Consider the following 23,595-nt stretch of genomic DNA (forward strand, 5'->3'; position numbering starts at 1 on the left):
TATTATGCAAGGGTATGAGCATGCCCTGGTTTGTTGTACACGTTTTGAAGTCACGAAGAGAAACGAGTAGTCCATGAATTGCTCGCTTCAGCAGAATTGATGACGCGCATCAAGTCGCGTCGTGAGAAATTCTAAAGCGGCACCGCGTCGCCCCCAATCCAAGAATCCAGTTCCGCCGCCATAATTTCAATCGTCCTTGACCTTGCAGCTGCCTGTCACTGGGTGCCTGCTTTTACCAACTTGTTTGCTACAATTTCCCTTTTACGAAATTAAAAGGCTAGCAGTTTTAAACCCTCCGAAGAATGTATGATCATCATGGCCGACACAATCTCAATACTGGTCGCCACGGATAACCATGTCGGAGCTCATGAGCGGGATGCAATCAGAGGCGATGATTCTTGGAAGACATTCCATGAGATATTATGTTTGGCCAAAGAACGAGACGTCGACATGGTCCTGCTGGCTGGTGATCTTTTCCATGACAACAAACCATCGCGGAAATCTATGTACAATGTCATGCGATCCCTCAGACTCAACTGTCTGGGTGATAAACCCTGCGAGTTGGAGATGCTGAGTGACGAGTCGGAACATTTTGATCCCACGTTTGACCATGTCAACTATGAGGATGAGAACATCAATGTCGGCATTCCTGTCTTTTCGATTCATGGCAATCATGACGATCCGACCGGTCATGGTCATTTCGCTGCCCTTGACCTGCTGTCTGTCTCAGGCCTATTGAATTACTATGGCAAAACTCCTCAGAGTGACAATATCTCCGTTAAACCAGTTTTGATTCAAAAGGGCCGTACGAAGCTTGCGCTATATGGGTTATCAAACGTACGAGATGAACGTCTTTACCGCACATTTCGTGAAGGTCACGTGGTTTTCCATCGGCCAAGCACTCAGATGAAGGAGTGGTACAATTTGATATGCGTTCATCAGAACCATCATGCTCATACAGAGACTTCGCACCTTCCTGAGAACTTCCTCCCCGAATTTCTGGATCTGGTGATCTGGGGTCATGAACATGAGTGCATCATCACACCACAACTAAACACAGAAATGAACTTCCAAGTTATGCAACCTGGCTCGTCTGTAGCCACATCATTGATTCCAGGCGAAGCGGTTCCCAAACATGTGGCAATCGTGACCATTACTGGACGAGAGATGCATTCAGAACCCATTCGTCTTAAGACAGTACGGCCTTTCGTTTACAAGGACATTGTGCTCAGTTCAGATAAGGTTGCCGTCAAACTGGCAGAGAAGGACAATCACCGAACCAAACTCACACAGCATCTTATCCAGATGGTTGAAGACATGATCGAGGAAGCAAAAGCGGATTGGTATGAAGCGCAAGAAGGCCGACTGGAGGAAGGTGATGAGCCCCCTGAGTGCCCCCTCCCTTTAATTCGCCTTCGCGTGGAGACGAGTTCCGCGGAAGGAAGTGGCAAGTTTGATGTCGAAAATCCTCAGCGCTTCTCCAATCGTTTCGTCGATAGGGTTGCGAACACCAACGATGTGATCCAATTCCATGTGAGGAAGAAGAATGCTACGGCGACAAGAACCGCGAAAGACAAGGAGCTGGCCAATGAGATCATGGCTAAACTTGCAGATGTTGAGACCATCAGCATTGACGACCTTGTTAAAGAATTCCTGGAAGCTCAATCCCTTACTATCCTTCCTCAGAACTACTTCGGAGACGCGGTCAGCCAATACGTTGACAAGGATGACAAGCACGCAATGGAGACGTTCGTGAACGAGTCGCTTGCGACTCAGATCAAGTCCTTGGTCAAGTTACAAAATGGTGATAATGAGGAGGATGAGGATGAGGATGATCTTGCCACTCAAATCAATGAGCAACGCGCAAGAATGGAAGAATTATTCGCGGCAGGTGCCATCAAGGCTAACAAAGCTAGATTCAAGCCCAAGCCAGAGAATTGGGATAGCGATCTGGACGGTGAATGGGAGGCTCAGCCAGCGGCTCTGATTCGCAACGACGAGGATTTTGCAGACATGGACGACAACGCTAGTGACGACGGAACTCCAGCACCTCGAGCAAGCACATCCACCAGAGGTCGTGGTCGAGGCCGAGGTGCACGTGGAGCCCGTGGAGCAGCTACGGCAGCATCTACCCGCAAGCCAGCAACGACGGCAGCAGCTAAGAAAACTTCAGCGGCTACCGCATCACGAAGTCGAAAGCGTGCAGTTCCATCCGAGGAAGACGAAGAGGAGGAGGACATTGTCATGTTCGACGACGATAAAATCGAGGCAGTCTCAGTGGATCCGTCAGAGGATGAGAACTCCCAAGCCATGTTCTTTCCTGACAAGCGCAAGGCAGTCCCGAAAGCCACGACCAGCGGACGAGGTGCACGAACAACTGCAGCCTCGACTACGTCCAGCACACGAGGTCGCAACACGGCCGGTGCCCCAGCTCCTGCCGCAAAGAAACCTCCTGCTAGGGCTACTGCTGCAAGTCGGGCCAAGCAGTCGACATTGAACTTCACGACATCTCAAAACAGCATTCTTGGGAATGGAAGGGGCAGTGCGCGCAGTGCCAGGAGTGTGGCTGACGATATTGAGGATGATGACGACGACGATGAAGATGCATTTGAGCCAGTTTCGTCTGTCAGAAATCGGCGTTGATGCTGGCTGACATTCCTGTGAGATATGGGCATGGGAGATTATGCGACCACATATCACATGTGTTCAATGCTCGGGTCATGTTGCTCAAAGGTGTCAAAAAGGGGGCCAGGTCTCACTTCAAATCGTAAGGCTGGCTGGACAGATGGTCACCTGATCTGATACATCGCAACGTTGGCCCGGCAGATGTAAGTCAGAGCTCCCGGCATGCGCCGCACAAAAGTGCTTCTGGGTTGACATCTGACCTAGACGAATAGAAAGCGAGTTATAGGCGCGGCTGGACAAGAATGTGGAAATGAACCCAACCACCAATTGTGGCTGGGAGAATTATTAGTTCGAACAGATTGTAAATCAGAAGAAAGCCCCGAGAGTGAAACAAACATTACAATCATGATTCGTGGCTATGGTTATTCGTAGGCTCAGCTCGCAGCCTTCGACTTTCAATTTTCAAACCCATCTGACAGCCGTCGTCCGTCAGTCATCGTGGTGCTCTTGGCCCCACGCTTCCATGGCCACCTCTTCTGACCGTTATTTCCTCCTTCTTCACTACTTGTCTCGAATGGATCAGCTTCTCGCTGTCTCGTATTGAGACCGTCTTTGGGTTCCGCTGGATCGTCAAATCCTGACTCCAAGCCTCGCCGCGGGCGTATTTGCCAGGTATGGTCAATTATTTTTGCCTGTTGAATGTACTCTGATGGGTAGTCCGGGTCTTTCATCCAGAAGGGCGTGCGGTTCACCACCAATTGGTGGTCCGTGAAGCGTTGGTAGAGCAAAAGGCCACCGTACCACGCCAGACCCCAGAAAGGAGCGCTGATACCGATGACGGGGACAATGTACCACTCAAAGCCAGTCACGCTGGAATGGAAGGGTGATCCCAGCGAGGGTGGTACGAACGCCGTTATCAGAACAAAGGCGCTTGCCAGTGTGTAGATGATGGCGTGCGCCGGGCTGAGCCAGGGCCGATACCGTCGACGTTCTTGCCAATGCCACCTTCCACGTCGTAACTTGATCCACAGAAGTCCAATTGACACCCAGAACCCAAGGAATGTCACTATCGTGTAAGAGTACAACGATACCAGTGCCGAGTATGCCTTACGAGGATCCCCAACTGGGAGTGTCACGAGGATCAAAAGTATAGACGTAAACCAGTGCAACACAAATGCGGCTGTGGGGGCCTGCTCGAGGTCTTCCGGAAGGATTGTATTGCGACTCATCCATTTCTTCCACATTCCGTAAGGAGTCGTGTAAGATGTCGCAAAAATGAGTGATTTTGGCAGAATTCCTTCCTTGGCGATTTCTTGCTTGACTCTTGCCGCAGTAAAGGTCATGACAACCAGATTTCCGAATATGGAAACCGCAATCAATCCTGCCATGGCTCGGCGGCCATGTGCTTGATCATCAAAGAGATGCTCGAAAAACAGTGTGGCCATGTCGATACTCTGAGGTATATCACCGGCTCCGGCGGGGATGACCAGACCCTTGGGCACGGCAAAAAGCTATTAAACGTCAGCACAGTGATAGCCATATTGTTGAGCCAACTTACATAGGCGATATTGACGAGCATGAACAACACGGCCGCAATGCCCATTGCCAGGACGGTGTACTTTGGGAAATTTTTGTGCGGGCTCTTTGACTCTGCAAGGACCTGCAAAATTTGTTAGCACACTCAAGCACTCAGTCTGATGGGTAACATACATAGAAAGGTTGCTCGAATCCGGAGAAGCTGTACATGCAGAGCATCAATGAATTCGACCAGCTGGTGACATCCTTTCTATTTGTAACAAACACTCCCTTGGTGAAGTTTTCCAAAGGTGCCTTTCCGGGACCAGGAAACGCTCCCGCGGCTTTGGCGATTCCGAGCGCGATGATCGCCACGAGCAGGAGGACTTTGGTGACAGCGAAGGCATTGTTGACCAAGATCCCGCCGCGGCGTGAGAACATATGGAGTAGGACAACGAAAGTCAGCGCGCCGATCGCGATGCCGGCAGCTACACCCTTGTCTGGGACTTCGCCAGACATTGGGTCGTAGATACCAGAGGCAGTCATGACTTGGATGCCGAAAGAGATCGCATTACTTTAGGATGAGTCAACTTCGGCCTACACAAATGGAGTCTTTGATCTCTAACTTACCCACTCAGATTGTAGAGTAGAATAAACATGATGCTGAAAGCACATGTAGTTCTGATGTGTGGTAGACGGGCGCTGGCATTCGGAAACATGAACTCCAACTAGCACGAGCTAAGTCAGGGACATCAGACAAAAGATTAAAGGTCAAACTTACAAAGTTCTTTTCACCTCCAGACCTAGGTACTCCCCGAGGTTCTGTCTCACCTCTGACGGTTCGTTGAGGCATTGATAGACCACACTCAAGCCAAACATAAAGTCCACAGAGTGAGATCACCGCCCCAATGACCCAGAGGAGCAAAGCACCACCGACACATCCTGTGCCAGCGAGTATTCTATGCGGTGTTAGGAATATTCCCGAACCGATTGTTCGATTCAAAATAAGAGCGACAAGAGTCCATTTTCCGATTTTTATCCTTTCGGCGGGTGCCTGGTCAAGCCGTTGATGGTTATAATCAATATCTGCAGCAGTGGGATTTCCGAGGAGTGCTTCTTCATGGGAATTCAGAGGCATGATGGTGGGCAACAAGCCAGAAGGATGGAATAGGCGAGAGACCACTGAGTTCCTGAGAGAGGAATCCGAATCGCCCTGGGAAGCCGCTGTAGAAGAACATGATTAAAACCATCAGGAGACTTGTGTTTCCGAACTTAGGTGGCTTGCAAGATTGCGCGAACGCGTTTCTTGGAAGTTTGCCTTGCCTAGAAGCTAGCGATAGCCCTTCCAACAGATGTGCATGAAAGTGAAGCAATGTACACCCACCTGACCTATCAGTGGGGCTAAGGCTGTGAGTCACTTTGATGAGGCTCGGCGTGCAGAAAGACCAACACAGGAGAGGAGCTGTCGGCAGCTGTTTCTCGGGATGAATGAAGGCTAAGCACGGTTGAAGGAGGAGTAGCACAAGGCAACTTGACAGGTGGGCCCCCTGGACGCGATTCTTCAACAATCGAGAGGCTAATTCGAGTTAGGGGGAGCGAAAAGAAGGGCTCAGCCCCCAAACTAAAGAACTCAAGTGGCTCGTCATCGATGCCCACGCTTCGGAAAGCGCCTGTGGCTTAAAGCCGAGGCAGCAATGGTGTGTGGTACACCTCTCAAGGGACAGTCGAAACCCAGCATAACCTTGGATTTTAACCCAGCTAGATGTCAACCCCGTCGTCTACCTGCATGTTGGGCTGAATCTTCTATATTTTTATCCTTCTTTTTCCTTTCTTCAGTCAAGGAGTGTAAAAAGCAGAAATTCGAAACAATCGGCCTGTCTTCGACAGCTCAGGCCCACCAAGAAAGAAAGTCTGAGCCTGATCTGGGCTTGTTCACGTTCCCCATAAAGTCGATCATGTGATGGACTTTGGATGTGGTGATGTCCTCGCTGGAATCCGTCTTGCCCATACTATTTACCAGATTAGTTGTGTTTATGAGAACCGCGCAGGTATGAAAGTTTGAATGCTTCCTATCCTTGCATTAGCTGACCTAGTTCAATAGATGTCAGATATAGAAATTTCGTGAGCGAAATTCAAGGGTTTCGAGAGCTGTTGAAAAAGCTTCTCAAGTCTCTCAATGATGCCGCCCAGCGATATAACGATGGAGGACTCCTACAAAGAGCGGCTTACGATCCGCTATCGGAAGATTTCGACGCAGAAAGGCGCCAGATGATCGGTAATTTCAACGACACTCTCGAGGAATGTCAAACTCTCCTCAATAATAACAAGAAGCTACTTTCCAAGCCTAACAACTTCTTGGATAATGTCATGTGGAATCTCAATCAGCAAGATCAGAAGATCGATGATCTAAGGAAGCGTATTCATCTGCACTCCACCAAAATCAAGCTTGTCATTGATCGATTGAGTATCAACTTGCTCACCGATATCGACTCCAAGGTTGATGATCTACTCGATATCTCCGAGAGAAATATCAACCTAAGCAAAGACATTCAGATTGAGCTACGAAAGTTCTACACTTCATGGCTCGGCGTTTTAGCGGGACATGAGCCACTGAATGCACTAGGGCCTGAGGACACACATGTCGCAAGCGCGCAAATTCGAGAGAAATTCGAGAAAACCCTCGGCGTCAATGCTCCAGCTTCCATGATTACCAACGACATTCCACTCAAGGAAGGATTCGATGTCATGCTTGTACATTTCGAACAGAGTTCCGAAGGTACCGATCAAACACCGGAAAAATATCTCATCCTCCTGAAAACCCGATGGATGCTAAGTCAGATCAAGAGTAGTCGAGGCTTTCAATCAGCTTGTGCTGGCTATTACTACAAACGTGCAATTGGCCAAGTCGAGCAAGCAGTTCTACTACGTGTGAAGGGAATGGAAATCATTGCCTATGATGACGAGACACTTGCATCATTACCCGAACATGCCTTCATGATATGGGAGCCTCCCAAACAAGAAGAAAATCCTCATCTGGATCCAACAGTTGTGAGGGCCAATGAGCAAGAAGTCATACGTCTTCAGCTAGCTTCGACGGGCACCCCAGATGCAGTGACAATATTTCGGCAGTCGTTCAACAGTTTTCGAATAGTCATGGAAACCACGACACAGGAGGGGAAGAGTGTCATTCTTCCCCAAACAGTGTACACTCATGAAGATAGGCTCATTCCTCGATATGCCTTACCGACAATGAAGAAAGAATGCTTCGAGATTGCGATCTTTTCACGAAATGAAGAAACGTTATATCGTTTCAATTCAATGGAAGATCTATTCGCATTCCAGACAGCCTTGACCGGCTACGATGTTTCACATAGCCAGGTCAAAATCACATGTCAATTCAGCAAAGGCTCTGCTTCAGCATTGGATTGTACTGGCCAGATTCAACTTTGGCAAGACCCCATAACTGTGTCTAAACTTCCAGAAGCTATATCGGAAGGTTCTCCAATCGATTCTTTCAGCACAAACAGTCCGCGGTCTCGCGAGAGTAGTTTTGTCGAGTCGATTGGTCCAACAACAACGATCAGCCGTGTCGGAAATGGTTGGGAGGCGGATAACATCAAGTTTTCAGGATTGACAATCTTCACCCAGCTGAACGACAAGTCCAGCCGATTAAGATTTGCCATCATGTTTATCGAGCTTGAGACAAGTATCAATATCGATCCAAAGAAATGCAACTGCCATCGCGATTACAACAAATGTCCCTACTTGTGTCTCACACGCAATAATGGCGACAAGTTCCCTATCCACGTCCTCTTCACCACTCTTGATGGCCACGACAGCCCCGATCCAAATTCTTTCGACCTCTTTCCCTTCCGAGCACCACGGAGATCTCAGTTCAAAGAGCTCACCGTCAAAGAAACAGCCTACCTGCTTCTGAAATTCAGCACACTCGCAGAAAAGGAGAAGTTCCACCGCGAGCTATCACTCCGCTTCCGGATCCGGGCAAAGCAATTGTCAGATCAGCTAGAAATGATGAAAGGATTTCGACATCGCGAGAACAAGCCCATACGGACTAGCCAGGTACCCACAGGCAGCTTCTCTCAACCTCGACGGTCCGTTACAAGCGGTTCATTTAGCTATAGCAGCTCACCTCCACAACTCGAGAAACTCAAGATCGAGACCGGGTTTTCAGGAGAATGGAAAATACCGATCGCCGCGAACGACAACAGTGAAACGCTGCCGCAGCAGACGGCGAGCCAGGCCGTAGCAGTCGAACTTCCAGGCAACGGAGAGACCGCGACCCGGGCGTTTGGTTCTTCGACACAGCGCAGCAGTAACGCAATAAGTGAGCATTTACCAGAAAAGGAGTTCGGCACAGTCAGATCACCGACGCAAGGTGACCTCAGGAGGGCATCCAGCAAGCAAGCCCTGGACGACAAACCAATTAATTCCAACAGCCGGGCGAGCACCTGGACCATTCAGCCTGGAACAGTGCACTCGACCGCCAAGCAGAGCGGACTGAGCAAACTCAAGAACAAGATTATGGGTTTTTGAGAGGTTTGATTCTTTTATTTATTGGATTGGGAAGTTCAGTTGTTTTTCTTTTTAGCACATCCACTGGATTAGGCGTATGGAGACTGGCGAATTTTGGGCACACAGGACGATTGACACGATTGACCATGGGAAATGTATGAACAGAGACCTACATACAAACATGCGGCGTACGGGACTCTTCGTCATCTGGATATATTACGGCTTATGTATCAATGTATAGTTTTGTCATGAATTGATAGATCACTTCAAACAAATCATCAACCCACATTCATGACCTCCCAACTAGTTACCACTGTAATCACTCACACGCCCGAAAGCCGCATGAAATCCGAAACGGGCTGCCTCTCCTGCGTGTCAAAGTCACTCCACACGACGAGCTGCGTGTCCTGGAAGGAATACTTGTCCAGGAGGGTCAGCAGCTCCATGAAGCGCTCGATGTACAGCCTCGCACGGCGCGAGATGCTCGTGTGCTCTTCGAAGGGGCAGTCGAGCAGCGTCGCGGCGACCTGGCGGATCTTGTACGTCAGCGTGATTCCGTTGGGCTCGAGGTTCTTCTGCTTGATGTTGTACAGCACCGCCAAGAGCTGCTCGCAGATGTCCTCGCGCTCGGACCAGTGTTGGCGGTCGTGGGACTTGGATAGCTCGGTCGGAGTCGCGGTGGCGTTGTTGTTGTGGGTTGACGCATGGTAGATGGCGAGGAGGCGCTCGAAGATCAGACTGCGGACCCAGAGTCGGGTCACTTGGAGATTTGCTCGCAGGCTCTCGATCTGATCTGCTCGAGTGTTGGATGCTTCGGTGGTGGTGGTGTTGTCGTCGGCGTCGGAGCCCGCCCGTTCACCTTGCCAGAGTGCCATTTGCGGTGAGATGTCGTCGAGAACATACTTGACCCGTTCGAACATGCGCGTAAGCACCTGGTAGTCAGGTCGGTTGTTGTAGTGAGCTGAAGAGTCTCCCGTGGTGGTGCTAAGGCTGATTTTTGGTCCCCCTACAACTTCGTGTGGCAGATCCATCAGGCATAAAAATATGTGGATCAGACCTGTGAACCCGGTGGCCAGTGGGGTCTCGGAAGGAGGCTGTTGGTACAACAGGTTGGGTGTGATGTACTCGTCGTCTAGATCCAGGGGAAGTAGTGCCGCCAGATGATTGGAATCGAACAACATCTGATCCGGAAGGGGTTTCCAGAGTAATGATGGGCGTTGCGGCCCACCAACTCGATCATGGCTATACTCGATCAGCATCGTTGCTTGATAGTCTGATCTTCAAGGGATCCGATGGTTGTGATCCGGTGAATACTAGAAAGTGGAATGTCTCTGACTTACACCGAGTAGTACACATAGAGCCAGAATGACTTCTTCCTTAACTGTGCCTCCACAAAGTTCAGACCGATGTAAGTCTGTGGATCGTTGGCTCCCAACGCCCTCAGCATCACCCACATCTCCGCCCAGTACAATGACATCCGTCCTACGACATTCAGACTCCCATAACTGCAAGCCAGGAAGAAGGCGATAGCACATTTCTGTGTGCTCGGAGTTTCAAAATATTCCTGATTTCGTAAGCCAAGAACACGCTCCTCCAGGTGCACAACCAGCTGTTTTGGAGTGTTGAATTCGAAAAACCACCGTGCCTTCTTGTAGTCCAAGAAGCGTCGAGGTAGCTGAGCCACCACCATTGCACAGATGGTGAGAAGTAAAGAATAGAAGATCTGGTCGTGCTCATCGCGTTCTCGGCCAAAGTCGGCTCTGAAACTTGGACGGTGCACGACGGGCATGAGCGGGTAGAGGAGATCGAGATAATCGATAATCATCAACTCGATGGCTTCTCGACTACCAAGGCCTTGCGTTGGTTCCGAGGGGTTTGACTCAGAAGAAATCGTCGGAGTCGAGGGTGTTGCTGTCGTTGACGTACCGGGATAGTGAGTTTCTACTGGTGTCCCTGAGGAGCCTTGAAAATGGGCTGCTAAACTGTCCCTCGAACAATTATCGTGACGTGCCGATATTGGAGCTGGCACTTTGTTGATGTCGGAAGACATGAGGGTCCTCGACTTTCTTGGGCGGCGCTGCTGTGGTCGATCAAAAGTGCATTGCATACGAAGAGCATTGCATTGTGTACAGCGATCTAGATTGGCAGAATCATTTCCTGCTGCGGTCTGGTATCCATTAGTCACTTACGGTTCATGTTCAGAATCATGGAATTGGTCAGAAGGCTTGATTGAGCGCACCAGATCAAGTCGCTCGCACTTTATTTTGCGAATGAAGCATGCATCACAGGCGCGAGAAGACATGCTGATTTTATAAGCCCATTGGGGGAGATCGTACTTGCCCCTACTAGCCAATGCGACTGAACATTAGCCAGCTTCTCATATGGTCCACGTCATTCTCAAGTATGGGTTTTGGGCGAACGAAAGCGCGGGAAGATAAAGTTCGATGTTAAATCACGTTTGCCAGCTGCACTGCAACCATTATTGGTGACGCTGCTAAAAAAGAACAGGAGGTGAGTTTGGGGGAAATTATCTGAGCGTTTTTATTGTCCGACCCAAGGCTGAGCCGACGAGGCCCGCCAAGCCTCGTACAGGGCAAGCATCATCCGGTTAACCTCGCTTGTCATGGAAGATATATGGCGGAGGGTTCGTGATGATTGAGAAAGAGATACCGAAATTGTTTGATATTTTACTATCATCGAATACATAAGCATTGAGTACCTTTGCTGTCCTGTAGCCAAAACCTGCGCCTCTAAGGTATGGCACAGCCATCATCAAATACGGGCCAACTCCAAGATCATCAGCCACACTAGCAACAAGCAACTTTGAGTGATGCGCACAAAATCAATCCATGACTCCAGAACTCCAAATGTGATCGCTAATCATAAACAACTATATCGTCACCAAATGATGACTGCAAGTGGATGTGCTGCAACCCAATGCCTCAACCCAGCCTCGTCCGTTGAAAGGGGTTCCTACCGTGAGACAGATGCGGAGACCTGGCAACGTATTAAGGTAATCCATCTGTCAGCATTATGAGCGCTGTGTCCCACGTTAATATCGCCTGATCTCCTTTCCCCATACAATTGATCATATGACGCGTGCCCACCAAGAATTCCAGGGAGGTCTGAGTTATACTTTCGGTCGTGTTGAATGTAGAAATTGACCCCTGCGACGTAGATTCAGTGACAAGGTAAATCCTCGGCTGTGAAAATTTCTATTTTCCCGTGGGCGATTTCGGTGATTGTCCTGGTTCGACCTTGATCCACTTCAAGTCTGGCTTCTTATCCGCAGACAAGTTGTCCGAGGCATCAACAAGCCCACCAAAAAGACTCAATGCAAGAGAGTCCGACCGTTCTGTCAGGACATCTGCCAGGGAGCGATTTGCCTGCCCGCTCGAGCTTTGTTGAGCGGGAGTCCGATGCTGAGCACCACTGGGATTTGAATTGGCGCTGCTTTGACGAGACAGCTGACCTCCCTGTGGCGATGAAGAAGATGACGGGGAGGTCGTTGGGCGTTTCGATCTTGGAGGAGATGGCATGTTTAATTGGAGGGGGACCTCAGCGGTTGTGGTAGATTCGCTTCTTGGGTGGGAGGAGGAAGGTAAATGCTCGAGCAGGAAATCTACTCGAATCGTCTCGTACGAGGGTGAGCAGCAGATTCGATGATCGTCAACCATTTTGCCGGGAGTGGCGCGAACATTAAATACTTTGCGATTAGTTCGACAGGAATGGGTCGCAATATGTTAACCGGAAGGGATGTTGAATATTCACAGTGATAATACGAAGGCAAGATGAGCTGAGCAAGAAGAAGGCAATCAAAAGGGCAGGAGTAGTGAACAAATACCTAGTTGGAGCGAAAGTTGATGTGCCAGGCCGGGAGATGGAGCTCAAAATCGGGGCTTGATGCGAAAGAACGCAAAGCTGTGAGTCCAAAGGTGGATTGCCTTACCAAATAGTTGGGCGATCGAAGCCAGAAAGCATTGGCACCACGAATCAAACATAAATCAGTGACATTTGCCCATTCCGTGGGTAACAAAGTCCATCGGTGTAAACGACCGACCCTGTTGATTTCGCAGAATAAACTCGAAAAGAGGTGTCATTGCCTGAGCTATCGAACGACGAAAACTGGGCTTTGGAGCTGAATGGAAATGCAAAGTATCCATGTTCAAGGAACAAATACGCAAAGAGGGCAACGAATGTTGACTGAAAGATATCAAAACAATCGTGACGAAGAGGACGAGGCTGAGGGGGTTAAGTACCAAGACACCAGCAAGGAATGAATAAGGGACTTTGGTAATCAATGTCAAAGGTTGTTTTGGAAATTAGAAATTCGTTCCAGGAAAGCTTAGGACTCTTTCCTTACAGAGGCTAGCTGGCATCTTCTTGATGACAGAACTGCCAAGTCCACCGTCGATTTGTGCCTCGTTCTTTATGCAAATTGAACGCTTGTGCAGCGATCTCGTTGGTGACCCTCAGTCAGATCTAGATGAAACCCCTGCTTCAGCCCCAAGAGTAAGTCTCTCGTCCCAAGTGGGTTCCACTCTGAGCCACTCGAGTATCAACAGTCAGCCGTCAGCTCGTGTAATGCATCCGAATAAAGACTAGACTGGCCTGCACTAGCTCGACTGCTCTTGATGGCTTTTCTATGGTTACAATAGAGCTGTTTGGTCCTCGCCGACGATATCTCAGCCACGGGGATTTGTCACGACCTATAGGTACGCAGTAGGTAAACTTTCAACGGAGAACTATTTTCTGTTCATTTCTATGGGATTTACTGCATAGGCAGCTGTAACTTAGATCCCTGAACCGACATCTACAAGAATTTTGACATGGTTCTCCTTGTCCTCGATGAGCGCCCTGAACCCTTCTTCGGCGACCTCGTTGAGCTTGATTACCTTGGTGATCATGCCCTCTGGTTTAATTTTGCCTACAAAACCAAAGAGTGAGAGAAGTCAGTAAATCAGCGATGAGGTTGCACACTTCACCAGGCAAGGTAGGGGCAAATATACCGGTAGAAATAGCATGGATGACCGCTTCGAAGTCTCCTAACGCAAATGTGGCCCTGTGAAAAGTAAGGTATCAGCATCTCGGTTGTCGATGGAAGACAGCGCCAACGTCAAGCAGAGCCTCTGGAAGGGAAATCACTCACACGCCCATATATGCTCTTTCTCTGAAGACGAGATCGTTCATATTCAGAGCAGCTCGTTTCTCCCATACAGCAATATTCACCAACATGCCTCTGGCTTTTATCGCTCTGAAAGCTGTGTCAACGGCAACTTGCACACCAGCGCAATCAAAGCCGACATCGACACCCTCTCCACTGGTAAGCTTCTCCACCTCCTCGACGACATCTGAATTTGCTGGGTCGATTACGTGGTGGGCTCCAAATTGTGTTGCAAACTCCCTTCTCTTGCCACTGACCTCGCTTACGATGATGTTCTTGCATCCTCTGCCCACAAGGGCTTGCACGACAGCCAGTCCAATAGGCCCACCACCAAGAACCAGTGCGGAATCGCCTTCTTTGAAAGGCGAAATATCCACAGAGTGCCAACCCACAGACAGTGGCTCAACCAGTGCACCGATCTCGAGCGAGACGTTGTCTGGCAACTTCTTCACGCAATGTCCTGGAACACTGACATGTTCCGACAGGCCGCCACCATACCCACTCAGACCGACAAATCCATTCTTGTCGCAACAGTTCACGAGGCCTCTTCTGCAGGCACGGCAATTTTCATCCCATATCGTAGGTTGTACACAAACTCTGTCGCCAGGCTGAATATATGTCACACCATCTCCCACTTCCTCAACAATGCCGCTGAACTCATGTCCCAACGTGAGTGGTGCTATCTCACCCGTCAATGGATGAGGGTTTCCTTCTGTAGGAATCAGGTTTGCGCCGCCTAGGTATTCGTGCAAATCTGTTCCGCAGATTCCGCAAAACTTTGGAGCGACGGTCACGAATCCGGGCTTGATGGTTGGGACGGGGATCTGCTCCAGTCGTATATCTCGTTGTCCGTGGAACCGGACGGCATTCATGGTTGCCATGGTTGCAGATGTTTTTGTTAAGACTCCTCAAGATCTTCAGGTATGCCCTATCTTGACAATAGTTTTCTCTCAAACTCGAGCACGACTCCGTAGTAATGGACGGCTGAGATCAAAATGGCCCAAGAAGACCAGTCAGACTTTATGTCGCTACCTATATATGATTTCAGAACGGGATCCTCACGAGGCAAAGCCGAAAACAACAGAATTCTGGAAAAGACAAAAGTAAAATCAGTGGAATGATGCTCCGGCAGCACAAGAAAATGAACCCAATCTCCAAGACTTTCACCATTGCCACTCCGCTCTCATTTCAACCGAGACAACGGCAATAGACGGATTTGAGCTTGTTAAAAATTCAACAACGAGGCCAATGAGAGTAGCTGGCCTATACTACCTACTCCTCTTCTCTGGTAAGCCCCTCCCGGGAAACCATGTGTTTTTCAGGCTGTTTGATGTAACGAAAAGGAAGAGCCGTTTTGTTCGGCTTACTGATTCAGGAAAGCCCGAGGCGCCCAAAATGAGGGGCAAGAAAAAGGGTGCATCTTCGGCTCTTGTATTAAATCTGGGGAAGCAAAGGAGGAGAAGTTCAATCGCCGATCCATCTTTTGCTACTACGTCATCGAAGTGCCTCAGACTGAAAGTCATACCCCAATGTAAGCGTAGAAACGATGAACGATTCTTGTGATGAGAGTCCATCTCTGATCCCGTGAAGCTGATGTCGCGTATTCGGTTCGGAGGTCGTGAAGTATTGCTTTAGTCTCGACGCCTCAAGGCATGGACCAATCAAACAATGTCACGCAGTAGGGCATCGCTTCTGCCTGACTGATAAATCTCAGGGTACGGTAGCCTGAAGCCGAAAGAAGACGAAGAAGAAGAAGGTAGGACTCGGAGTGCACCAAAAAGTTCTTGAACCAGACAAGAAGAAATGAACCACCTCCTTCGAACCAAGGCATCATGGAAAATACTAACAAGGCACATTTCCTGTCCTCCAAAACCGTCGTGATCGCAGGAGCAGGAGTCGCAGGGCTCAGCCTGGCGATCGCTCTGGCCCAACAATTCCCGCTCGAGGATGTGCAGACACAAAGACCGCGAATACTGGTATACGAGCGCGACAGCGAGGCCGACCGCATCGCCGGACGCCAGGGCTACTCGCTGTCGCTGCGGACGGATAGCGACCCGGGCGGCATCCAGGTGCTGGAGCGGCTGGGCCTGTACAAGCGGATCCGAAGCGTGAGCGTCAACGCCCACGATAGCGAGGCCGACCGCGGCTGCTTCAACATCTGGGACCAGGACTTCAACCCCGTCCTCCGCATCCACGGCCGGCCCGTCGGTCCCAAGGGTCTGCTCGGCATGAGGGTCGGCCGGGGCGCGCTGCAGTGCGAACTCGCGGCCGCTGCGGTCGAGGCGGGCGCCGAGATCCACTGGTCGACGGCGGTCATCGGCGTCAAGCCGTTGCTTGGGACCGGCACCACGCCGCCGGTGGGCCAGGTCGAGATCTCCCTGAGTGACGGCGCGGCCGTGGTCGCAGACCTCCTGATCGCGGCCGACGGCTCGTCCAGCAAGATCCGCTCGCTGCTGCTCCCGTCGCACGGCCTCGACTACACGGGCATCTACCTGTGGGGCGGGACTGGGGTGTTCGCCGAGCGGACTCAAATCCCGCGTCCCGTCGACCGCGACTGGGGCGCCGTGCTGGGCGGCCAGGGCATCGGGCTGTTCGTGTCGCCCATCGACTCGACGTCCGCGCTGTGGTCGATGAGCCGCGCCAGCCCGACTCCGCAGCCGTCGCTCCGCCATCCACTCACCCAGGACCAGATCGACGCCATGATTGATGAGTCCATTCAGCTGAGCGCACGCTTCCACCCGCTCGTGCGCGACTTGGTCCAGGTCTCGGATCCCAGCTCGCTGATCCAGTTGAATGCTATGGATCGGCCGCCGTTCGCGCACGATGTTGGCGCGCTCGGCCCTGTCGTCTGGATCGGCGATGCGAATCATGCGGTCAGTCCGTTTGCCGGCAACGGCGCTAATATGGCGCTGATGGATGCGTGGGATCTGGCCGAGTGCTTAAAGTGCGCGGCTACGTTGCAGGACGCCATTGTGGCGTATGATGCCAGGGTGCTGCCGAGGGGCAATGGGGTGTTGAAAGCGTCGAGGTGGACGATTGACATTTCACATGCTAGTGGTTGGAAGTTTTGGCTGTATCGGTATGCGTTGTGGGTGGTGAGTCTGTTCGTGAGAGTGCCCGTGTGAAATCTATATGTGATGGAGGAGATGTCAAAGTCATCTTTTGGTTCATCAATTTTGTACGATTATTCGCTATCCCATTCGCGCCTCAATCTGTAATCCGTTTCCCAGGATTTTCGCTTGCTTCGTGCCCAAAATGATAAGAGAGGGTATCTAAGCATCTTGTATTACAAAGACATAATATTATGCGTCACTCAATCCGAGTGATCCCAGTATTGATCAGTGAACAGGGCGATACGATCATCCGCTTCTGTCAATCCTCCCAATGATCGTGTGATGATCAATCATGGATACCCGTTTCCCCCAGTAGCATCGGGTTGTGAAATGTTTATTCGTTGGGACAGTCACTGAAGCCTTTCGCGGTTGGATAGAACCAAGCGGCCACTGCAATAATAACGTACAGGACGAAAAGAAGGATACCTTCAAGCCAATGTGACTTGCCGTCCTGGATCAGGTAGTTGACGAGAAGGATGGCGACAAAGAGAACCGCAATTTGGAACCCGTCGAAAAACAAGGTCATGTCATCTTTCCCAATGATCCATCCGAGAATCACAGTGAGTGGCAAGACCAAAAGAGCGATCTGCATACTTGAACCAACGGCAACACCAATTGCCAGATCCATCTTGTCTTTGATTGCCACGGTGACCGCTGTAGCGTGTTCGGCCGCATTGCCGACAATGGGCAGAAGGATCAAACCGACAAAGTTTTTCGAAATGCCACCTCCACAGGTGATGGAATTTATCGAGTCGACGAGGCATTCGGCGTTGAGAGCAACAAGTACAGTAGAGGCGGCCAAGGTCAATAATGCAACCCAGATGGCGAGCTGTGGCTCCTCAGGTTCGTCTTCCACAACCTCCTGTTCTGCTTCCATTTCTGCCACTCTACGCTCATCGGCGGTTTGGCGTCTGAATTTGTCCGGGATCACAGCAGCCTTGAACTTGCGAGAAACCGCTCTTTTCGAGTTTTTCTCACTTGGCGCGTTGTACATCTCTGTGTGGCTCTTGAGTTGGAAGAACAGGTAGCAGGCGTAAACGAACAGAAGGAGGATTGCTGTACCACGGCTGATTTGCTTTACTCTGTCACCTGGACGCAACGGTGTAGGCGGGTCACCATTGACCGTATCCGTACCCTGAGCCCATTGTTCGAACACTGTAGGAATGAGAAGACTGCCGACTGCGACGAAGAGTAAACTGGAAGCAGTCTGTGCGACAGTCATGTTGAAAGCTTGCTCAATGCGATTGACACCTCCAAAGAAGAAACACATTCCGAGGACTAGCAACAAGTTGGAAAGCATACTGCCAATCAGAGAGGTCTGCACAATCAGGATTTGGTCTTTTGCCAACGCGATGATGGAGACAATCAACTCGACGGCATTTCCGAAAGAAGCGTTGAGCAGCCCTCCGATCACCTCACCAGTTCGAAGAGCGATTTCTTCGGTGGCATAACTCAACATTGCAGCAAGCGGGATGATGGCAATGAAGTTGATGACAAAGACCGCGACTTCGTTGACACCCGCGTAGTGAACTGCAATGCCGATTGGCGAGGCGATCAGAAGGACATTGATCCAAGAATTCAACAAGGTTGCACGGATCTGGCTCATGGCCGTAAACTTCTTCTTTTCTTTTCCGTTTTTGTACTCTGTAGAGTTCTCGTCTCCAGTACTCTTCTTGGAAAAAAGCTTCTTGATGCCATGCTTTTCAACCGAGTCTCCAGTAGCGCGATTCCGGATGGCATGCTTCTCCTCTGTAGGGCCGCCATTGCCGACAAAAGTCTGTTCGCTCATTTCGGTCTCAGCGCGGTCAGGGGGATAATCTTTTTTGGTTTGCGAAATGGAATTGGATGGACTGCTAGATCTTGGGATCTGTATTCCCTCACCAGGGTTGAATGAGCGTGGATTAGATGTCGCATTGGGTGTTGATACAGCATGCCGACTCGAGGGTTGACCTGCTAAGTCGTGTCGTCGTGCCTCGCCAGTTCCGAGTCTGTAATCATCAGGATCGTCGGTGTTTGTTTGGTTCAATGGATAGCCGTTGCCATCCTCTACATTCCGTAGGGTATTTGACCTTGAATCAGGGCGCCATTTTTTGAAAGGGTTTGGAACGCGGGTGGTTGAATCCGGCTCGTCATACCATGCAGCATATTTCGCTTGACGGCGATATTTATCTGTACAAGGTCAGGATGGGCTGCATTTTTCTTCGTCCGAGGTTATACATACGCATGATTCTTAGGAGTATGGCAACCAGGTGGTAGTCTAGACTGAAACCTGGAGTGGATGAAGGATGGAACAGGAGCAAGCAGCCGACAAGGTGACCGGCGAATCTAAGGAGTCAGCTTGGGTGGGAGTCAAGTAGGTCGTAGATTAGTGACTGTCTAACTGTGGGCGCGGGTTGACTCAAATACGGCAGTGATGGGGGAAAGGAAGGGTGGAAAATCAAGGCAGAGAGAAAGAAAGCGAATGGTGAAACAAGCGAATCAATTAAGTCAGGCAAAGGAGATGAAGTGAGTGAAGTCAAACGGCTTCGGGCGCCACGCGCGAGGGACGACGGCGATTGACTTTGACGGGATACCGTGAAGCGTATCCGGATGGAGGTTGTAACAACAAATCTTGAAAGCTGAAAGATGGAGGAATGACAGGGATGTAGGGGGCTAAGGGGAGCATTTGCTGCAAGATGACGCGAGGGATTGACCAAACATTGCAGGAACGGGATGAGTGGGAGCCGCTGAGCCACAGCTAAGAGATGGCTCCAAAGGATTTCGGTTCCTGGCGTCTGGCAGAAATCATGTGGCGGTATTCGCATTCCACCTTTTATGGGTAGGTTTAGGTCAGGTACCTACCTAAGGTAGTGATCTAGGGGTTAGGTATTAACTGCCCAAGTGCTTGTTACTTACGACTCACGCAGGCTTGATTCAGTCGTGTCGTGGCAGCAAACCCACCTCAGATCGGGCATCAAGTTCAAACGGAAGCATGGTGAATCTTGGCCTCCATCATCAATCGATCAGGGGATGCCATAGGCGATCCCTGCTTAAAGCCTTGGCGGCTTGAACCAGTTGCTTAGGCGGGCTTAAACTTCCTCTTGGTAGGCTTACATGCCTCAAGCCTGTGAAAGCAATGGGCCTGAGAGCTTGATCGAATCTTGACGTCACCCCACTTTTCAAGTTCAAATTCAAGCATCTGAGGTCATCTGTCATTTCACCTGGCAAACGGATCGATTTCCCTCCCCGTCTCGTTTCTGGTCCGCCTCCTGCGCCACATCCCAACATCAAACCGCCACAAATACCATTGTGGCTGTGCTACCCCGTTCGACACGTCGCAAACCTACATAGGTACCAATCGCATAAAGTTGTCAATGTTGGTAATACTGGTCTTCAAGAATCTCACTCCACAATCGAATTGCAAATTCTTCACCTCGTTTGACGTATGAGCGTTCATGAGCTGATTGGTACATGCCAGAAGACACCCCCTACCAGCCTCGGCGAGTGATGCCACAAATCGTTAGACCGACAAGCATCTGTTGTTGTATTCTTGCTCTTGGGTGTCTTGAACAGCTCAATCTATCTCATTGCCCAGTTGAGCTAAACTACTCTCATGCCCACTGAGCCCCATGGATGGCACAACTCCATCAGTTGAGGCAAGACGCTTCCGGTAGGAGCCTCTACGACAGCGCTGAGACCACTCATGGCTGCCTGCTAATATATGGTACGATGACGACTCAATAATTGGTGAAACATTTACTCGGGATGCTGGAGAGCCGAAACCTCAAATCACGCTACCGTACTGTCTGCACAAGCCCCATTCATGCGATGAATGTGTTTTGCCTGCGGAAGAGCATCATTTCAAAGTACATGAATCACGACTTCAGAGTTCTGATAACAAATGAAATCTATCAAGCATCTGAAGCCTGCTAGCACCTACCTACATACCTATCCCATGAAAAGCAGCTCTTTGAGACCCGTTATGTTCATTATTATCAAGATTTCCTGATTGGAGGCGTTGGCCCAGTCGCATCGTCTCCACTCCAGGCCCTCGGAGCGTCTGTTCTAGAGTTTAAAGACTGGTACTTGTACGTCTCTACAAAATCGGCCACTTGAAAGCGAATTTAGGCCGTTCCTTCACGGGGAATTGTGTTTACGTAATTGCTGACTCAGAAAAATCCTTCAGGAGGTCGAAATGAAACATCGCTGCATCTAGAGTTTTTTAGCACCACTTAGGTCACGACCTTCTTCACCATTACTCTTAGGTCTTATCGCCCGCCGAAAGGCTTAATCGAGCTATAGCCTATACTAGTCTCTGTCAATTCATCGCTGCTATTTTCGAGCCATACTGGCAGGAATTCGAACTCTAACGCCTCGACAGGCACTTGGCATTACCTGATTCCATCCAGGCTCTCAGTCGTCTTGTATCATGTCAGCGATGGCAGGCACCTGTGATCTCAAGGTCGAAAGTCAAGCAATAGAAAGTGTTCACATGGCATCATAGCAGAAGACGACGCACATCAACTGTGCGAGCTTGATATCGCGTTCGCAGATTCTACGCAGAGCCAGTATCCGCGATTCTTCTCCACCATGGCAACTCGACAATCTGCTGTGCGAGCCACAGATCTCCTTGCGGGGATCTCTGAGCTATGGAAAAGTGGTCTACAGAAAGAGGCTTCTGCCGGTCCAGCAAGAATAGGTACCGTTCCACCCGTGCCGTTTCATAAACTCTCTGACTTTGACTAGGGGTATGTGTCAGTGGAGGGCCGGATTCAATGGCTTTGGCATACTTGCTCAACCAAATTCCGCAAATCGAGCCAGACCTTCGGATCAAACCAGTGGCCTTGATTGTGAACCATAATGCACGCCCTGGGAGCGCCTTAGAGGCGGAATCCGTGGCAAGGCGATTAGAAAAGCACAGTAACGTCATGAAATCGAGTCGAACGCTACAATCACTAACACGGGCCTAGATATCGAGAGCCACGTTCTTGATATGCGTTGGGCTACAGAGCTTGAACCATTGAAATCGACGCGCTTCGAAATGGTGGCACGTTCTAATCGCTACCAGTTAATCGCACAAGCTGCTCTTCAAGGCCACATCCGGCATCTATTTCTTGGCCATCACCTTGATGATCAGGTTGAGACAGTCATGATGCGCCTGATAAGAAACACCAATACCTCATTTCTCGGCTTCAGGGGCATGGCTGAAAGAAGCAACATTCCCTGCTGCGAAAACATCCGGGGCGCCCACGAGTCAGTCGAGTTTCGCACTGCCGAACAATATGTGTCACATAATCTACAGTCTCGTCTGGCGAAGTGGTCAAAAGGTGTCAACAATGGTAGACCTGTAGGGGTATCTGATGCACAAGGCCTTCAGCTCCATCGTCCACTGCTGCAATTCAGTAAATCGCAATTGATAAAGACCTGCCTCGAGCACGAGATTGAGTATGTGACCGACAAGACAAACTTTGACCCAACCCTCACAATGCGAAATGCTGTGAGACACATGAGAGCCACCCACAAGCTTCCCCGAGCATTACAACCTGCCTCTGTCCTTCACTTGATGACCACGGCTCAACAAAGTTCGCAGTCTCTCAAGAACAGGGGAGAGGCACTGCTGTCACACGTCCAAGTAGTCGAATTTGACCTTCGCATGGGCTCCATGAAGATCAAGCTTTCACAGGATTTTGGTTCAAGGTGTAAGACAGACACGGAAGCCGCTGCCTACGCACTGTCAAGATTGATGAGCGTCATCAGCCCGCAGGACGGAGAGGCAAGAGTAACGCTGGCACCGGAGGCTCGTGTTGAAGAGTTTATCAAGAGTCTGTTATCGAACAATAAGACAGCCACTCACCAGATTGACCAGACCTCGATGCAAAGGATGATGGACAAACCATATCTTCAACCTGGCGAAAGTCTATGGAAACTATATCGTCCACCCATGCGCCCGAGCGAGAGAATGGCGGCAACAATGATGTTCGAGCTATCATCCAAGGAGCCTGCAGATGCCAAAGCTGGAGTCTGGTCGGAATGGAAGCTCTGGGATCATCGATACTGGATAAGAGTGAAAGCCCAAAGTGCAGAACAGATATCGTCCATCACGATTCGAGATTTGTGCCTAGACGAAGATAGAGGAAAGCTTCGTGACGGCCTCCCTGAGAACAATAAATTTTGGCAAGAGTATAAAGAGCTTGCGCTCGGCAAGATGAAATGGCCCATTCCCGTTCTCACCTGGAAGGAAAATATTGCAGTATTTCCGACATTGAATGTGAGAGTGCCCGAAAGAAAGCCTGCGGTGTACAAACCGCAACAACCTGAGAATTCATATCCAATCTTGGAGTGGGAGATCTGCTACAGGTCTCTCGACCAGTCCTTTATTCAAGATCAAAAGGACAACATAGTATGGAAAAATGTGTAACCCTCGAGGCCACTGCGGGTTTAGAGGATCACACCAAACCTCATCAGTATTTCCACCATTCATGGGAATTGTATCAACTCTACTCAAAATGATTACCACCTATTGAGAATACGAACTGAACATCTTATGTCACTCCTGGACGGCTTCAAGAACGCAATCCATGAACCTTGAATGCCAAGGGATACTTCTCCGGGCAAATACCGACGTCAGCAAGCAGCCATCCAATAATAGCAGACAGGGCGCCTTTT

General features: G+C 50.1%; 10 protein-coding genes across 10 annotated transcripts; 4 read left to right on the forward strand and 6 right to left on the reverse strand.

The window, feature by feature from the left end:
* Positions 1–315: 315 nt before the first annotated feature.
* LTR84_009736 (uncharacterized protein) lies at positions 316–2,643 on the forward strand (the record flags this gene model as incomplete). Its single annotated transcript, XM_064853275.1, has 1 exon — positions 316–2,643. One exon carries the CDS (start codon positions 316–318, stop codon positions 2,641–2,643), a length of 2,328 nt encoding a protein of 775 aa, XP_064709674.1.
* A 437-nt stretch (positions 2,644–3,080) lies between these two features.
* Positions 3,081–5,278, reverse strand: LTR84_009737 (uncharacterized protein; the record flags this gene model as incomplete). The annotated part of the gene is made up of 5 exons (XM_064853276.1): positions 3,081–4,136; positions 4,184–4,285; positions 4,336–4,714; positions 4,771–4,868; positions 4,922–5,278. 5 exons carry the CDS (start codon positions 5,276–5,278, stop codon positions 3,081–3,083), a joined length of 1,992 nt encoding a protein of 663 aa, XP_064709675.1.
* An 822-nt stretch (positions 5,279–6,100) lies between these two features.
* On the forward strand, positions 6,101–8,694 carry LTR84_009738 (uncharacterized protein; the record flags this gene model as incomplete). The annotated part of the gene is made up of 2 exons (XM_064853277.1): positions 6,101–6,188; positions 6,242–8,694. The coding sequence occupies 2 exons, from the start codon at positions 6,101–6,103 to the stop codon at positions 8,692–8,694; spliced, it is 2,541 nt and encodes an 846-aa protein (XP_064709676.1).
* Positions 8,695–8,996: 302 nt separating this feature from the next.
* Positions 8,997–9,932, reverse strand: LTR84_009739 (uncharacterized protein; the record flags this gene model as incomplete). The annotated part of the gene is made up of 1 exon (XM_064853278.1): positions 8,997–9,932. The coding sequence occupies one exon, from the start codon at positions 9,930–9,932 to the stop codon at positions 8,997–8,999; it is 936 nt and encodes a 311-aa protein (XP_064709677.1).
* Positions 9,933–10,009: 77 nt separating this feature from the next.
* Positions 10,010–10,723, reverse strand: LTR84_009740 (uncharacterized protein; the record flags this gene model as incomplete). Its single annotated transcript, XM_064853279.1, has 1 exon — positions 10,010–10,723. One exon carries the CDS (start codon positions 10,721–10,723, stop codon positions 10,010–10,012), a length of 714 nt encoding a protein of 237 aa, XP_064709678.1.
* A 1,165-nt stretch (positions 10,724–11,888) lies between these two features.
* LTR84_009741 (uncharacterized protein) lies at positions 11,889–12,212 on the reverse strand (the record flags this gene model as incomplete). Its single annotated transcript, XM_064853280.1, has 1 exon — positions 11,889–12,212. The coding sequence occupies one exon, from the start codon at positions 12,210–12,212 to the stop codon at positions 11,889–11,891; it is 324 nt and encodes a 107-aa protein (XP_064709679.1).
* Positions 12,213–13,466: 1,254 nt separating this feature from the next.
* Positions 13,467–14,718, reverse strand: LTR84_009742 (uncharacterized protein; the record flags this gene model as incomplete). Its single annotated transcript, XM_064853281.1, has 3 exons — positions 13,467–13,600; positions 13,683–13,735; positions 13,823–14,718. The coding sequence occupies 3 exons, from the start codon at positions 14,716–14,718 to the stop codon at positions 13,467–13,469; spliced, it is 1,083 nt and encodes a 360-aa protein (XP_064709680.1).
* Positions 14,719–15,669: 951 nt separating this feature from the next.
* On the forward strand, positions 15,670–16,962 carry LTR84_009743 (uncharacterized protein; the record flags this gene model as incomplete). Its single annotated transcript, XM_064853282.1, has 1 exon — positions 15,670–16,962. The coding sequence occupies one exon, from the start codon at positions 15,670–15,672 to the stop codon at positions 16,960–16,962; it is 1,293 nt and encodes a 430-aa protein (XP_064709681.1).
* Positions 16,963–17,284: 322 nt separating this feature from the next.
* Positions 17,285–19,175, reverse strand: LTR84_009744 (uncharacterized protein; the record flags this gene model as incomplete). The annotated part of the gene is made up of 2 exons (XM_064853283.1): positions 17,285–19,119; positions 19,172–19,175. The coding sequence occupies 2 exons, from the start codon at positions 19,173–19,175 to the stop codon at positions 17,285–17,287; spliced, it is 1,839 nt and encodes a 612-aa protein (XP_064709682.1).
* Positions 19,176–21,519: 2,344 nt separating this feature from the next.
* LTR84_009745 (uncharacterized protein) lies at positions 21,520–23,347 on the forward strand (the record flags this gene model as incomplete). The annotated part of the gene is made up of 3 exons (XM_064853284.1): positions 21,520–21,628; positions 21,676–21,849; positions 21,900–23,347. The coding sequence occupies 3 exons, from the start codon at positions 21,520–21,522 to the stop codon at positions 23,345–23,347; spliced, it is 1,731 nt and encodes a 576-aa protein (XP_064709683.1).
* Between the last annotated feature and the right edge of the window lie 248 nt (positions 23,348–23,595).

Source organism: Exophiala bonariae, assembly GCF_035927105.1.
Source record: "Exophiala bonariae strain CCFEE 5792 chromosome Unknown scaffold_4, whole genome shotgun sequence".
Classification (NCBI taxonomy): domain Eukaryota; kingdom Fungi; phylum Ascomycota; class Eurotiomycetes; order Chaetothyriales; family Herpotrichiellaceae; genus Exophiala; species Exophiala bonariae.